The sequence below is a fragment of the Coffea arabica genome, chromosome 9c, assembly GCF_036785885.1.
Source record: "Coffea arabica cultivar ET-39 chromosome 9c, Coffea Arabica ET-39 HiFi, whole genome shotgun sequence".
In the NCBI taxonomy this organism is placed as follows: Eukaryota; Viridiplantae; Streptophyta; class Magnoliopsida; order Gentianales; family Rubiaceae; genus Coffea; species Coffea arabica.
In genome coordinates this window covers 36,546,730-36,561,987 of record NC_092326.1, presented here as the reverse complement: position 1 = coordinate 36,561,987, position 15,258 = coordinate 36,546,730, and the positions used below count along the sequence as shown (strand labels likewise).

Sequence of the window (15,258 nt, the reverse complement as noted above, 5' to 3'; positions counted from 1 at the left end):
CCTGCTGTCTCCTCCTTTTCGTGGTGGTCGTCGTCTTTCTTTACGAAACTTCTCTTTTCTGACCCCTCGTGGGCCCCATTAGAGCAGGTATCTATGACTCATTTTTTTTCCTCTATGTTTTTCTTGATTCTTAAGTCTCTTTTTTGGTGGCATATAATTTCCAAATTTTCTGCTGCCGTTTTAAAATTATCACATCTACTCAAGAGCTTAAGCTTCTGCGGTTGCAGCACAATCTTGAATCTTCCAAATTTGGGTTCAATCTCAAGAGGGTCATTGTCAAAATAATTTCTTGTGACAGCTATTCCTCTTTTTTTTTGGCAATTTTTTGCTTTTTTTTTTTGGGCTCTTTTTGGTTTTTAATTTAGGTGGAATGTTAGTACTTGTCCGATAGATAGTTAGCGTAATGATGCTGTCAAGCTAGTGATTCGAGTGAGGATGGTGGTGGTTTTGTTACCAAAGATTGAAGCTTTGATGAGTTCAGTTCAAATTTTTAGTTTGTGTAGATTTCAGTAATTGGATGAACTTACGGTTAGATTTAGGAAACTGGTTTTGTATTTTGGAGAATTTGGATGAAGACTGAAGAAATTCTCTGCCTGATTGGTGTTGGGAATTGGGATTCTTTGCTTGAAATTATCTGCTCATCAGGAGATAAGCATTGTAGCTTATTAGCTTAGCACTGGATCTTTGCTGAGTGAAGGGCGAGATGGAGTTTGTTTTCCCTTGCAGTGTTTTATCGGCTTATGGGTTGAATTCTACATGTAATGAAATGATCAGGCTTTGATGTGTGAACTAAAGTAATGGGTAGTCCTGCTGAGCAATCATCATCCATAAGTCTAACTTCATCATCTTTTGTATCAAATGGCTCCGATGGTTATAACACGAATGCCTCTGGTGGTACCTCTGAGGCAAGGTCTGCTCTTCAGATGATTAGCTTGAGCAAGCTCAGTAGTAATTTGGAGCAATTGTTGCCTGAGGCTGGCTGTGATTATAGTGATGCTGAGATTGAAGTTGAGGCGATATCAATAGGCATCCATCGATGCATTGTAGCTGCTAGGAGTAAATTTTTTCATGATCTTTTCAGAAAAGAGAAGGGATACGGCAGTAAAGATGATAAACCAAAGTACACCATGGAGGAGTTGTTGCCTTATGGTAAAGTCAGATATGAGGCTTTTCTTATTTTCTTAGGTTATTTGTATACTGGGAAGCTGAAGCCTTTCCCAGTTGAGGCGTCGACATGTGTAGATGGCATGTGTGCCCATGATGCATGTAGACCTGCTATTGATTTTGCTGTGGAATTGATGTATGCATCTTCAATTTTTCAGATACCAGAGCTAGTCTCACTCTTTCAGGTTAATAATCTTCAATTGATTGTTGCAAATGTGTATCTCTGTCCCTTTTGTTCTTGCCCTTGACTTTTCGGAAACCAAGTTCACATGGTAAATACTGTCAATACTTAGCTTATCACATGTTTTCGGAAGCCAAGTTCACATGTTTCTATTATACTGTCAATACTTATCGTATCAGATATCATTAGCTGTCTAAATCTTGACTACCTTGCTTTATGCATAAAAATAAAGCATTGATCTATACACTGCCTTTCTTCAACTCATTTTAATGATGCATTTAGTGTTTAGGCGATTCACTGTTCATTCCTAACTATCAAAGGTGCCACAGTTGGTTAGTTCATCCTGTGAATATTTAAAATGGGGAATAATGAGGTCTGACATATAAGCTTTTAATATCAAATGGAGCTTCTTTTCTGCTTAATGCACTGAGATAATTAACTGGGCTACATGTATTAGTTTCTGAGTAAATGACACATAGTAAATTGTCAGGATAATGAGTTGACAGTTATAGAAATCAAATCCACAGTTGACATATTGTGATGCTTAGTTCAGTAACTTCTCTTCTGACTGAATTATTGGAAGCTCCCTTTTGTAGTGCTGAACAATTCCCATAGGGAAAGACTTAAGGTAGATTTGTAGCTAATCAGGCAGAAATTGATCAATTACCATAACATAGAAATTCCTTTTGAATTTCAATGTCCATCCAAACTATTCAGGAAAAACTTAAGGTACTTTGACCACTTTGTAGTTTCTATGGTTTGAAGTCTGGTGTAGACTCGAGCATTTACGGCCTAATGGTGATATTCTCCTTGAGAGGTCAATGGAATCTGTCTCTCTTGGAGAAAATGATTGGGGTGGATGAGTTTTTTTTTGGGGGACCTGCCCCAGGGAAGATGGGGGGGGGATCATCAAATAGCTCAGAAGATGAACACATTCTTCTGTTGATTAACTTGTAAAAGGATCTGCAGTGACCAATTAGTGTTAAGCTGGACAATGTTCTGCAGTATTGACAGAATTTTCTTGTATCTTTGATTGCAGAGGCGTCTTCTCAATTTCATTGGCAAGGCTTTTGTTGAAGATGTCATCCCAATACTTGTAGCTGCCTATTATTGTCAATCAAACCAGCTTCTCAGTCAATGTATCGATAGAGTCTCAAGATCGGACATTGAAAGCATCTCTCTTGAGAAAGAGATCCCTTGTGAAATTGCAGAGAATATTAAATCATGTCGTCTGAAGTCTGATGCAGGAGAAAAAGATAATGTGGTACTAGTGGATCACTTGCATGAGAAGAGAATTAGGAGAATACACAAGGCTTTGGATTCTGATGATATTGAACTTGTCAGACTTCTCCTGACTGAGTCTGATGTAACTCTAGATGAAGCTTATGCTCTACATTATGCTGTCGCTTATTGTGATCCCAAGATTGTTTCTGAGCTTCTTGGTCTGAGTTTGGCTGATGTCAACCTCCAAAATGCTCGGGGTTACTCTGTACTTCATATTGCAGCTATGCGTAAGGAGCCATCCATTATTGTATCACTTTTGACCAAGGGGGCTTGTGTATCAGAAACAACATTGGATGGCCGGACTGCTGTTAGCATTTGCAGGAGGTTGACTAGGCCAAAGGATTATCATGCCAAAATCAACCTGGAGCGGGAATCAAGTAAAGATAAGATATGCATTGATGTCTTAGAGAGGGAGATGCTAAGGAATCCGGTGGCTGGAGATGCATCATTTTCTTCCCTCATACTGACTGATGACTTGCAAATGAGACTGCTCTACCTGGAAAACAGAGGTAGTGTTTTGGTGTTTGACTGCTGATATGTTCCTCTCTAATGTGGCAAAGGTGGTATTTACTAGTTTTCATTGTAGGCCTTAAGTCTAAAAGCTTGTTCTCTTTTGGTCAATGGTTTGAAGTTATCATAAAGTTCTGTTTTACATCTATCCCTTGGAAATTTAGATTGTATTTTGTCAAAGTGAGAAGAGGAGGAGAAGCAAAAGGTGTTGTATATGCATTACTTTTTCCTATTTGCAAGAAAGGGAAGGAGATGAAGCAAGTGAAAGGGCATGCAACTCCTCTAAGCCCATTCTTCGCTGCCCTTTGAATTCAAGGGGTTGTAGGAGTTGAAGAGCTACAATGTGACTGCCTTAAGTGTGAAACTAAAAGTTAAACCGAGAGAAAAACAAGGGGAATATAGTTAAGTTAAAAAATAGAGTTATTTTGTTCATTAATGCATCTCTATTCCTTTTGCTTTCCTCTTCATTACCTCCTCAACCCAAGCATATTGAGTGAATTATTACAATGTTTTTGTATGTTTGCTCTTTTGACGGGTACCAACAGTCCTTTTGAAACTTCTAAAGCTTTATTGCTCATCAATTGAACATCAAATTTTTTGTGCTGTACAGATTATCTGTACAGTATTATTTTCTGTGAAATTTGTTTAATGAATGAGTGATTTTTCAATCAGAAACTTATGCAAGTTAAGAAGACCTTATTTCTTTCTGTAAAGTACATTGAAAATGGTTCACACAACTAACATCCTGTGAGTTACAGAAAAAAGTTGGATTTTTGTTGGTAGCCTTTTCTTATAGTTCTTTTTCTTGTTCCACCTTGACATTTTAACATTTTATCAGTTATATGGAGACCGCTTGTTTAGCCGTTCATGATTATGTTATGACTGCATCACAATGAGTTTTTGATTCGCATCAATAGTTTAAAACAATTTGATTTGTATGGTTGCATAATTTGCATTCTGAGTTATTTATCCTAGTGCAAGATGTTCAGATCTAAAACAATTTTGTGATTTTAACACGCTATTATATTTCAGTCTTACTTACCATCATATGTAATTTTACCTATTCGAAAAATCTGCTTTTATAGTTTAGTAGCCTGTTTCACCCAAGTTTTTTCATTTTCTTATGCTTTTTTTTTTTAATGTTTTATATGATTGGAAATGACTAAAGAGATTGGTTGATCTTATGTTGCAGTGGCATTTGCCCGATTGTTCTTCCCTGCTGAAGCTAAATTGGCCATGGAAATTGCAAATGCTGAGACAACATCTGGGTTTGCTGGTCTTTTAGCTTCAAGAGGTTCAAGCGGGAACTTGAGGGAAGTTGATTTGAACGAGACACCGTTGGTGCAGAATAAGAGACTCCTTTCAAGAATAGATGTGCTATCAAAAACAGGTATATGCAAGCTCTAAGCATTCATCCCTAATCTAGAAACTGGTGCATTCATTTATTCAAAAAAATCTTGGTCCCTCCAACATCCATTTTGTCTGGAAAGTTAGGAGGCTGTTCCCATTTACAAAGTGATTGGGACCTTACAGCTTGATGTAAATGTGCATGTGCTCATCCTTGTGAATGAAAGGAAAAGTTATTACTCAATTGTGGGAGTGATCAAATGCAGACAAAAGGAAATGGTAGTTGTTCATCTGCGCCTCACACACAAACATATGCTTATGCTCCCTCTACAAACATGGTAAAATGATAAAAAGTAGACAGACAGGTTTGTTGAATCCGCCTTACTGCTTTTATGTCTATTGGAATCTCTGAGAGTCCCCACTCTTTTAAGTCTTTCTTATCTGGTTATATTTGTTAAGTTAAGCCACAATTGACCGATTTTATTTTCCTTCAGAAAGTTCTGACTGTGTATTTAAGCCCCTAAAATTGAACTAGGGAGTTCAGTTTATAGCTTCTCTGACATGGGGTAAAGTTACTTGACAATGCCAATGCCAATGGTGATAAATGTCTAGCAACAATGCTGCTGTTTTTAGTTTGGTGGTAGAAACATGATCAGTAATGTTGTTCATGACAGTGTGGCCTCTATATTTGGTGAACTTGCTGCATACCCATCCAAGAAACATTACATTACTAGAGATCATATTTCTTTCAATAGTTTTTAAGAGTTTGCCCTACTACCGTTTATTTTGGAGGTTCTCAGAAACCACTACTACATTTCCGGGGGGTTGTAAAGTCAAAGACCCTTGAGCTAGATAGTCCACTTCCATCCTTTGCGACTCTTTATCTTCTTTTGTTAACAGCTGTTCTTTAATTTGTCATGCTGACAGTTGAGCTAGGACGGCGCTATTTCCCTCATTGCTCCCAAGTGCTGGATAAATTCATGGAGGATGACTTGCCTGATTTGTTCTATCTTGAAAAAGGCAGTGTAGATGAGCAAAAAGCTAAGAAGCAGCGCTTCGTGGAGCTCAAAGGTGAAGTTCAGAAGGCATTCAGCAAGGACAAAGCTGAGCTCCACCGCTGTGGTTTGTCTTCCTCATCATCTTCGTCTTCGTTGATAGAAGGTGTAAATTGCAAAGCTAGGAAACTGTAATGACATGTTCAACCCTGTAAAGGTTATGTGAAATCTACCCTTAAGCATAGTTTTGTACTTTTGTGTGGAAATGCAGCTGACACCCTTGAGCCATGGTTTTGTATGCAAGTGTTTTGAGGAGCAATTTTCTCTTGGTGCTAAAAGCTGCAGGACTCAGAGCGAATCCTTTGGATAATTCAGAAGTTAGACCAAGGGAAAATTGGTCATGAATGCTGAATCTTTGTGCAATTTAATTATGAAGGTGTGAGGTAACGCGATAGATAGTGACACTAATATGCTATCATGTAGGTTGAATTTGCCTTGCAAATTTAGCCCGAAGAAACAATTCCATCACCAACGAATTTGATTATTATGTGTGTGGGATTGGAATTGCCGTCAAATCAAGATACAAAAGTCACTCTGAAATTTTCAACCAATCCGTCATGAGCAGTTTTACAAGAAAAGAATTAGATGCTTTCACCCAACCAAAAAAACAAGGAGAAAAGAGAGAGAGATTGGATGGTTTGACCAGTTGTATGAAAACAAACACTAAAAGAATCAGTCAAAACCGTGTTTATCAAGGGGGATTAAAACAGGACAGAGAAGTGTTAAAAGAGTCTTGAAACCGTGTTTAATAGTACCATTGGAAGTGGAAGTTTATTATGTCTCTTGTTAAAGTGTTTTAACTGTCAACTATTATTAACAGTTACTCTTAAACGACTAAAGAGCTAACAGTAGATTTGATATTAACAACTAAAATTTATCCATATAGTCCCAGAGTTTTCCTCGCTATTAGATTTAGGATTTAAATCTTGTGAGTTCTCCTTGCTGTTAGATTCAGGATTCAAATCTTGTACTTGACAGTTAGGAGTGAAAAGGATGTGAGACGAGGTAAGACGATACAAAAAATTTAAAAATACTGATATTAACAAATTTAATATCATTTCGTATATGTTGTTTTGGTCTGACCATCTTCAAATTATGTAAGATAAAATTTTGATATGTTAAAATGTCTTTCAAGAAAATGCATAGAAATATAGGTTGACTATGACAAAAGTACAAGTATTAATACTCAGTTCCCCTTACTAACATATAAAGTTTGAGTAACATCAATTAGATATATATATTAACCTTCACATAAGTATGTGTCTTGTTTTAACTAATGAAGAAGATCTCAATTTAACCATTAACATCAAGTAATTCATTCTGATAAGACAACTTGAGGAAGTAAAATGGCAAAATGGCCAATATTTTAGGTGCAGAATTACCATTTTTTCTCTTGCACCAAACCACAGAAAACACCACCCATTCATCTCATTCTTGATCACACCAAACATGATAAAAGGTGCATCACATAATTTCCATACCACACAAAAGTGGAATTCCTTCACATCCCCCCAAATCTCAATGAACCAATCAATCTCTTTGGCTTTGAACTTCAACAAGCTATGTGCCTTTACTTCTTTTCCCCCACTTTCTCGTATCTTTGCCTGATGGAATGCGAAATCTAACCATAATCCAACACCAACCACAAGCCCCACCTATCTTCCCAACCTCTCCCACCCTCTCCCACACCGCTAAACCACAAGAGTGGATCCTAAAATAATCAACTTACAATCGACATAATTCGATATGAATTGTTGATTTTACATTTTAATTTCAATAAGGCAAAATTTCGGAAAAAAAAATGTTTATATGCAATATGAACAATACCAACAAGTCAAGAAATAAGTATTTAAATGTGTGATAAGGAGATGTAGATAAAAAGTTTTGAATTCGAACTTTTTAACTTATATTATGTATATAAAAAAAGATATTCAAATGTACTATATTCATATAAGCAAGCTCAAATGAAAAATGACTACGCGATTATATGTTAGATTGAATTCAACAATGTAATAGAACTCTTTTCGTACTACACGGCAAGAGAAAGTCAAAATGTTTCTAAGGTTCAAATTAATCACAACCAGCGCCTTCTGATCTTAGATCTTGAATTGGCCTCAATAGATGTAATTGCCATTGTGGGACAATGGAGATGGAAAATCATCATGCCAATGTATGTATTTTTTTCTAATCGCCCCCACTAAATGACTCCAACTCTCATATCACGGCTCTCAATTCTCTTTCATGAATCATACATAATTCATTGCAGTGGTTGGGAATTGGGAGATTTCCATACGACAAACCAAAAGGCAGTAAACCCATTTGTTTCTTCATCAAAACAACAAAACAAATCTCTTTCATTGATTTGATTGCACCCCACGTTTCTTCACGGGTTGATTAGGCCAGGCTCCATCCCCAGCTCATGCCCTTTTCATTGCTTTAAATTCTTTTTGGCTTTTCTACTATCCGTCTTGCATTCCTTAGGCCCTGAAAGAATAAACCAGTTGGCATTATCAATTAACTTCATTTTGGAGTGGAATGTGACGCATTTCTGCTAATTCTTGGAATCTGCTAAAAGGGTTCTCTCTAGTTTTCTGTAAGACCTGCCCCCAGTTCTGTACCTCTCTTGCTATTTTTCTCCGTTTGTTATGATTCCTGATCTAGTGAGTTATGTGAGTTTTGATGTAATTCCTTTTGAGTTAATGCATTTTTGGTTGATAGGGATCTTGTATATGGTTACGTTTTGCAAATATGTTCCCTTTTTTGGTTCCCATTTTGTTTAAAGTAGAAATATGTGATCCATGTGGTATTTCTAAGTTTCAATTTTTAGTCGAAAAACGAGTCTTGGGATATTTTCATTTCCTGTATTTTTTGATTGGTAGATGAAGAATTTATAGAAATGCTGCAATGGTAGAGAAAGAAGAAGAAGAAGAAGGGAAAAAAAAAAACGAATGATGCTTTTGCTACTTTGACGATATTCAAATATTCGTTAATATCTCAGCTCCTTATATATTTATTTATTTTGATAATTGTTATAGATGTTCAGTTAGTCCAGTTTAGGAGATTTGAGTGGCATCACTTTGGAAATTTGTAGAGAATATTAAACTCTTTTCTGCTGGATAGATACAAAATCCTCAAAGAGGGGCAAACCTTACTTAGCTACACTTGCACTTTACCAGAGATGTAAATGGATTACATTGCCTTCAGTGAGATTGGATTATAAGTGTCTCTTGAAGTTAAAATACTATGCTGAAGTTTATTAGACAAAAATGTCAAATAGGAAATAGAAGGGATGCATGTAAATATTCCCGCATTCGTGCTGGGGGCATTTGCCTTATAAAATCTGCTTTGAATGTGTGCTGACGCTATTAGTAATGTTTCTGCACTCTGTACATGGACCATATGGGCTGTATTAGGAGACATATTTGATTGTTTCACCACCATTGGTTTTGTTGGATTATGACTTGTACTTTGTCAGCCTTCAAATTTATCTATATCTTTTCAACAATTCATAGGCAGATGATCTGATACTTGTGAGGTGCATTTCGAAGTTTCAAGAGAAGGCTGCAAAAATTCTGTGATTATCCGTGTGCTTTTCTTTTTATTGTTAAATATTTTATCTGCAATGTAACACTAATGCTGTCCTTGTATAATATTTCTTAATCTTCATTTGGTTAGTTGCTTGTTGTTACAAATGTTTATGCATTTTTGTTGATTAACGATATATCTGTTATACTACACAATTGAGTTTAGTTTTTTCTTTCTTTAATCATCTTTATCAGCAAAGCAACTGAGATTCTGGAGATCAACTAAAAGCTCAATTTTGTTAATTAATGCATGCAATATAGTGCCATCAGCACCTTTCTATACATTATTTTAGCTTCATTCATGTTTCATAAGCATGGCACCTTGTGGGAAACAGACATCTAACTGCACCTTTTGCACATGCTTTAAACACACTCCATGCTAACAGTCATTTTTCCCAATTTCCCTGTAGGAATCTGGGTGGCTATCATATATTCTGGTGATTATCATCATGTTCTAGTCAAAGATCAACAACTCTATCATTTTGATTAGTGTAATGGCAATTTCAAAGAAGACCTCCATGACATTGAAGTCTTATCAAAATGAGGCTGAGCTGCTGGTGAAGAACTATTTATTGTCGGACCCTGTTATCCCATACTCGTCAGTCCTTGGTGGCATACTTGCTTTCAAAGTGGTACATTATTGACTCTTCCTCGTGTTTTCTTCATGGAGCAGAAGTGAATTATTTCCATTGATGAAGACTGTGATTGGTGAAGATGCTGGCACATCCTTGCCCCCCTTTTTTTTATTTTTAATGAAGTGAAGGGCAAATAGTTTTTGCTGGATGAGCTTAGTTTCACACTTCATTTTTCATGCATTTTGCCTCCATTTTCCCTTTTTCCCATCCAATTAAAATATTGCCTCTGGACCTCTACAGCTCTATGATCTTGTTCAGTTGATCAGCACTTTTTACTTCAGGAGCTACAACAGCCTTACAAAAATCCAGCGGATTGAATGGAATAACCGGTAGCATTTTTGTCCATTTGTTTCTTTTATGATTTTCTCATCTTTTGGATGATTCTCACAGTCTCAATATCAACATTTTTGCAGTGGTGTCTCTACTCTTCATGCTGTTTTTATTTCTTTCATGTCCTTGTACTTTGTATTTTGGTCTGATCTGTTCTTGGATGAACATCATCCTGGCCTCATTACACTCCGAAGCTCGCCTTTATCAACTTTCACTTTAGGAGTAAGTATCTCTTCTATATGAGTATATTCTACCATTTATCTTGTTTCACCATAACATACGTTTTCCTTTGGTTTTTATAATTGAGTTCTGGTGATTTACTTAAGTGTACAACAAACCAAAGTCACATACGTGTATGCGAGTTTTAATTTAATTGGGTGTAGTTCTGATGCAAATAATGAGCATAATACTAGTTTCAGTTAGTCACAACCTACAGTCTGTTGCACAATCTCAAACAAAGCTCTGCTTCACTGGATTGTGTTTTATTTGCTGTAGTTTTCAGACTACAAATAGTGGCTTCACTTTTTAAAATTTTTTTTTTAAACTTTCGGTCTTAATTAGTTACATTGGCAATTTTGTAATGAGGGCACATACTATTTTGTCTCTTCAGTAGAGAATTTTTCTTTCTGAAGGCCATCATGGACCTAGCTACCTGTAAACTCCTTCAAATCTGTTTATGTCAAAGTTGGTGTATTCATACTCAAGAAATTCCCCGTTGTTTAATTCTCATGTTGCATCAAAATACATGAGTTGAAGTTTCAGAAAAGGTTTATAATAGGCAATTTCTTTTAAATCAGTTAAGCGTTACCATAAAGAGGGACTGAATGTAAATGATAAAGGTCACAAGACCGATACACCTACACTAAATCTAACTGCTTTCTTTCTCATCTTATTTGGAGAAAGGAAGCTCCTATCAAGCTTTATCTGTATTTCATCTAGTGACTTCAATCTTCTTCTCTTACTTTCTGCTTTTCCTCACCTTTTTCTTATCTTGTAATGCTTGACAGGTATCTGTTGGTTATTTTTTAGCAGACCTTGGCATGATTTGTTGGCTATATCCTTCTTTGGGTGGACTTGAGTATGTAAGTATACAGCTCTTTGCATAAGCACCAAACTTAATGAATTTCCTGGTTAAGCAAGAAGATATACTGCGTAATGTGAAAAGAAAAATTACAGCCTAGCTGAGTTACTATTGCACAGTATCAATTATAGCATAAGCCCCGTGCTATATGGGCATCACAAGTAATTTCATTGTAGCTAATAAGAACTTACTAAGCTTATTGATAGTTGCATCTTATAAATCATTTAGATGGATGTGTTGGTAGAGAACAAAATAATTTCATGGATATCTTTACATGCAATAAATTTAGGCATTTAAAAACTATAGACCATCAAAATTGGAAAAGGTATCTAGTTGTCAGTGAAGTGTAGAACACTTTCAAGCTTGAGAAAAACTTTCTATTTCTTTTAATTATGACAACTTTTTGTAAATTTTATCTTCAAACGCTATTTAATTTTTTTTTTTAACTGACCAAACTGTTGTACAGATTTAAATTCTTTATCATTTGCATGAGAGAGAGAGGAATCCAAGTTCACATCTCCAGTTTCTCTCTCTCTCTCTCTCTCTCTTTTTTGTTTTTTTTGGGTTTTATGTTTCTTCTTTTAACTTTTCTGGTCCAGTTACTGCATCTCATGGAAAATGAAGCTTTCAAAATTCTGATTGGATGCAATACTGATTCATTTCAAACTCATACATTTTGATTTAAATCATAATGTATCTTCATAGAACGCTTCTGCTGGTATACTGTGGTTATTCTAGAACGACTTGTTGGCGGACTACCCAGCAATACTTTCTCATTTCTTCCATGACTGGGAGACCAAGATAAAATGGGGTAATAAGAAGCAAAGCCCTGCATTTGTGGATAGATTTAAATGCACTAGTTTGTTGATACAAATGTGGATGTGACAATGTAAAAAGCGATGTTCACAATGACAAATCTTTTACTGCTGGATTTCAGATTGTCCATCACAGTCTTTCAGGAGTTGCTGTAGCATATTCTGTCTTTACTGGGGAGGGGCAGCTTTATACATTCATGGTCCTCATATCAGAAATGACTACCCCAGAAATCAACATGAGATGGTAGGTTCATTTGAGACAAGTATAGCGATTATTAATTGTTGTATCATGCCTTTGCATGTTGTATTTGATGATTATATGTAACTTTGGGCAGGCATCTTGATATTTCTGGATTGAAGAGGTCCAATGCCTACCTAATTAACGGTGTCTTTATTTTTTTTGGCTGGCTGGTAAGTGGTTCCATTTAGTTGTTTCCCTTTGGATTGATTATAGGCTTAACTCTTCGTTATTCTAAACTTATGCAGTTGAGCACTTTTTACCGAACATGACATTGGAAAGTTAATCAAAATGGTCACATGTCATGTAATTCATGAGTTGATCCACAAATTGCAGTCTTTCTGTATAAAGAAAACTTTTTAGCAATTATTGCTTCAGCAAAAATATTAATAACATCACTTAATGAACTTAATTTCATTTTTCGTATTTTATTTTTGACATTTCTTTTCTAAGTAATTTTGTATATATTATTGTTGTTCTTTGATAAATTAAGAATTTTTTAATGCAGATGGCAAGGATTTTGTTGTTTGTTTACATGTTTCACCATGTTTACATTCACTATAGTCAGGTACATCCACGATTACTTTGCAGTCAAATTCAACCAACTTGTTCTGGCATTCTAATCTTTTGCCACTTGGTTTGTAAGGGAGGCATGTTTATCAGCTGTTCTTTCTAGTAGAAAATTGTTTACTCAGTCTCTTACATATGCTAATAGTAGTAGCTTCTCAGAAGAGGAATAACTATAATGGTAATGTCAACTTGGAAAACATTTTATCTAAAGGAAGGACCAAGATTGACATTTAACCAAATTGTTGTTCAATTACACAGCTTATTATTAGAGTAGTCTATTAACAATTCCATTCATGGGAAGACATTTTGCTATGTGATTGAATTGTACAGATTCATAAGCATCCCTGTGCTTAGATGGCTTAGGTGTGGTCGTATTCTTAATGCTTTGAGCTTCTATATAATTATTGTGATATTCAGGTGAGACGTGTGTACAAGTCACAGATGATTAGTTGGAAAATGTGCCCGTACCTAGAACTTCAAAAGCATGTAAAGATAAGAACTAAAGAATTTTTCATAATTTGTTCTGTCTAAGCCAACTGGTGGGGAAAGATGTCCTACGGAAGAGTAGTGGTGAAGCTGCTATGAATTCTGTCTTGAGCATTCCTTTATTACCCGGTTAATACAAGAAAGTGTTAGGTACTTACATATGGAACAAGGGTGGCCATAGAAATACATAGGTTTCTTACTTGTGCAGAAGAACTATTTCTTGGCAACTTGAGCAACAATAAAAAATTAAGTGTGTTTTTATGCAACAAACCTCACAATTATATGCATAAAACATAAATGTATGTTTAAATATATATTGCATAACATCAACATTTCATTGTAATGAGAATGGCATTTGACAAGAAGTCCTCATGCTAGATGAGGAATGTCTCTGATTCCATCTCTGAACATCTCTTTTATTATCCTTTAAAATGAGAATGAGGCTCGTTTGTGTTTGTAGAAATGTTCTACTGCATTATGTAGGGAGCATTTAAGTTCCATTTCAGTTTGTCAATTTATTCTCTTTCTGCCGCTGAACCATGCTAGGCGTCTTACGTAAATTTCATGCACGTTATATTATATGCCATATGCTTTATGGATCTGTCAGTGGAACAATTTCAGGTAATGCACAAGTTCTTGACTACTTGCAGGTCATCCAGATGCATTCAGTTGGTTATTTTCTAGTATTTGTCGTGCCTTGCGCTCTTTCTATCATGAATTTGATGTGGTTTGGTAAAATTATCAAGGGGCTCGTAAAAATGTTAGCAAAGAAGCAGTGAGGAACAGTAATACTCTGATTTCTTCTATTACCACGGTCAAATTTTTTCCTCGAGTTCCTACTTGTACAAATCTATAGGAGAATGCCCGCAGAATATAGGGAGAGAGAGTCGAATGAGCCTAACAAGAAGCTAGAAGAAACATCGAAGCACAACAGTATTGCAGACTCATGCATGCTAGGATGTTGTTATGTGGATGGTGAACCAATGAGTCCTGGGAACTCTAATGCACAGCACTAATCTTGTAAGCTTAGCTGGTTTAGGTAACTGCAGTTCATGTACTGGACCAGAGGAGGGAAACTTTTTCAATGGAAAAGTTCGATGCAAGAGAAGGAATATAGTGAGATAGCTTTCTTGTTCTTGTTTTTTGTCTGTATATCTTTATTCTTCGGTTAATATCTTAAAATCATGGAAGCAGGAGCCTCTGGTTCTTTCATATCTTCTGCTATTTCATTTCATTTTTGCTCTTTCTTACGCCCGCCCTAGGCACAGACTGTGTACTAATTGATGGTGTTGAACATCGTTTACTCTCATCTATACCTGTTTATCATTTGGAAAAATTGCCAATTTGGTCCCTCACATTTTAAAAAAAAAACTATTTTTAGTCCCTCATGTTTAAAATTAGCCAAAATAATCTCTCAATATTAACATTTTAACTGTTTGTTGTAAGAGCTCATTTTTGCTTAATTTTCTAGCCAAAAAACGCGTCATGTGCCCATAATTGTCGAAGCAAAATAGAATACTTGATTTCTATTTCAATTGTAAGTGTAACCAACCTGTTATTAAGAATATGCCAAAAAGAAATAATAGAAAAAGAGCTTCTATATATATTGGTGCATAAAACCAATTGTTTACCATCACTAATTAACACTGGAATAAGTGTATTTACTGGGCTAAGAGTATCACCTTGAGTAAAAGCTTCCATAGTTAGTCGGCCAAATTCGTCCCAAATTGCACGAGCAACAGGATTTACGTGCAACGAGTTTGATGGATGAAAATTGAGGGAAAAGGAAGGTTTTTTTTTGTATTTTTGTGAAAGGAAACAAATTTTGTTCCCATTTTGGCCTTCAAATTATGGACTTGTGAGGTAGGCGCAAGTTTTTTGGCCCGAAAAATGAGTAAAATGAGCTTTGTAACCAAATGCGCGAAATTTTTATATCTTGGGGACTATTTTGACTTATTTTAAATATGAGAGGCTAAAA

The 15,258-nt window shown here is 35.8% G+C and overlaps 2 protein-coding genes across 4 annotated transcripts; both read left to right on the top strand.

Moving 5' to 3' along the window:
- Positions 1-5,769, top strand: LOC113708641 (BTB/POZ domain and ankyrin repeat-containing protein NPR1). Its single transcript, XM_027231181.2, has 4 exons — positions 1-1,349; positions 2,385-3,138; positions 4,332-4,529; positions 5,414-5,769. The coding sequence occupies exons 1-4, from the start codon at positions 798-800 to the stop codon at positions 5,674-5,676; spliced, it is 1,767 nt and encodes a 588-aa protein (XP_027086982.1). The 5' UTR covers positions 1-797; the 3' UTR covers positions 5,677-5,769.
- A 1,783-nt stretch (positions 5,770-7,552) lies between these two features.
- Positions 7,553-14,494, top strand: LOC113707700 (uncharacterized). 3 transcript variants are annotated; one of them, XM_027229987.2, is made up of 9 exons: positions 7,553-7,711; positions 9,536-9,757; positions 10,001-10,089; positions 10,174-10,312; positions 11,098-11,172; positions 12,109-12,230; positions 12,322-12,397; positions 12,733-12,792; positions 13,931-14,494. In XM_027229987.2, exons 2-9 carry the CDS (start codon positions 9,620-9,622, stop codon positions 14,057-14,059), a joined length of 828 nt encoding a protein of 275 aa, XP_027085788.1. In that variant the 5' UTR covers positions 7,553-7,711; positions 9,536-9,619; the 3' UTR covers positions 14,060-14,494. The 3 variants fall into 3 exon arrangements, with proteins under 3 accessions (XP_027085788.1, XP_027085787.1, XP_071921322.1); XM_027229986.2 differs by having other exon boundaries at positions 7,556-8,134; XM_072065221.1 differs by lacking the exon at positions 12,733-12,792 and having other exon boundaries at positions 7,556-8,134.
- Positions 14,495-15,258: the final 764 nt, after the last annotated feature.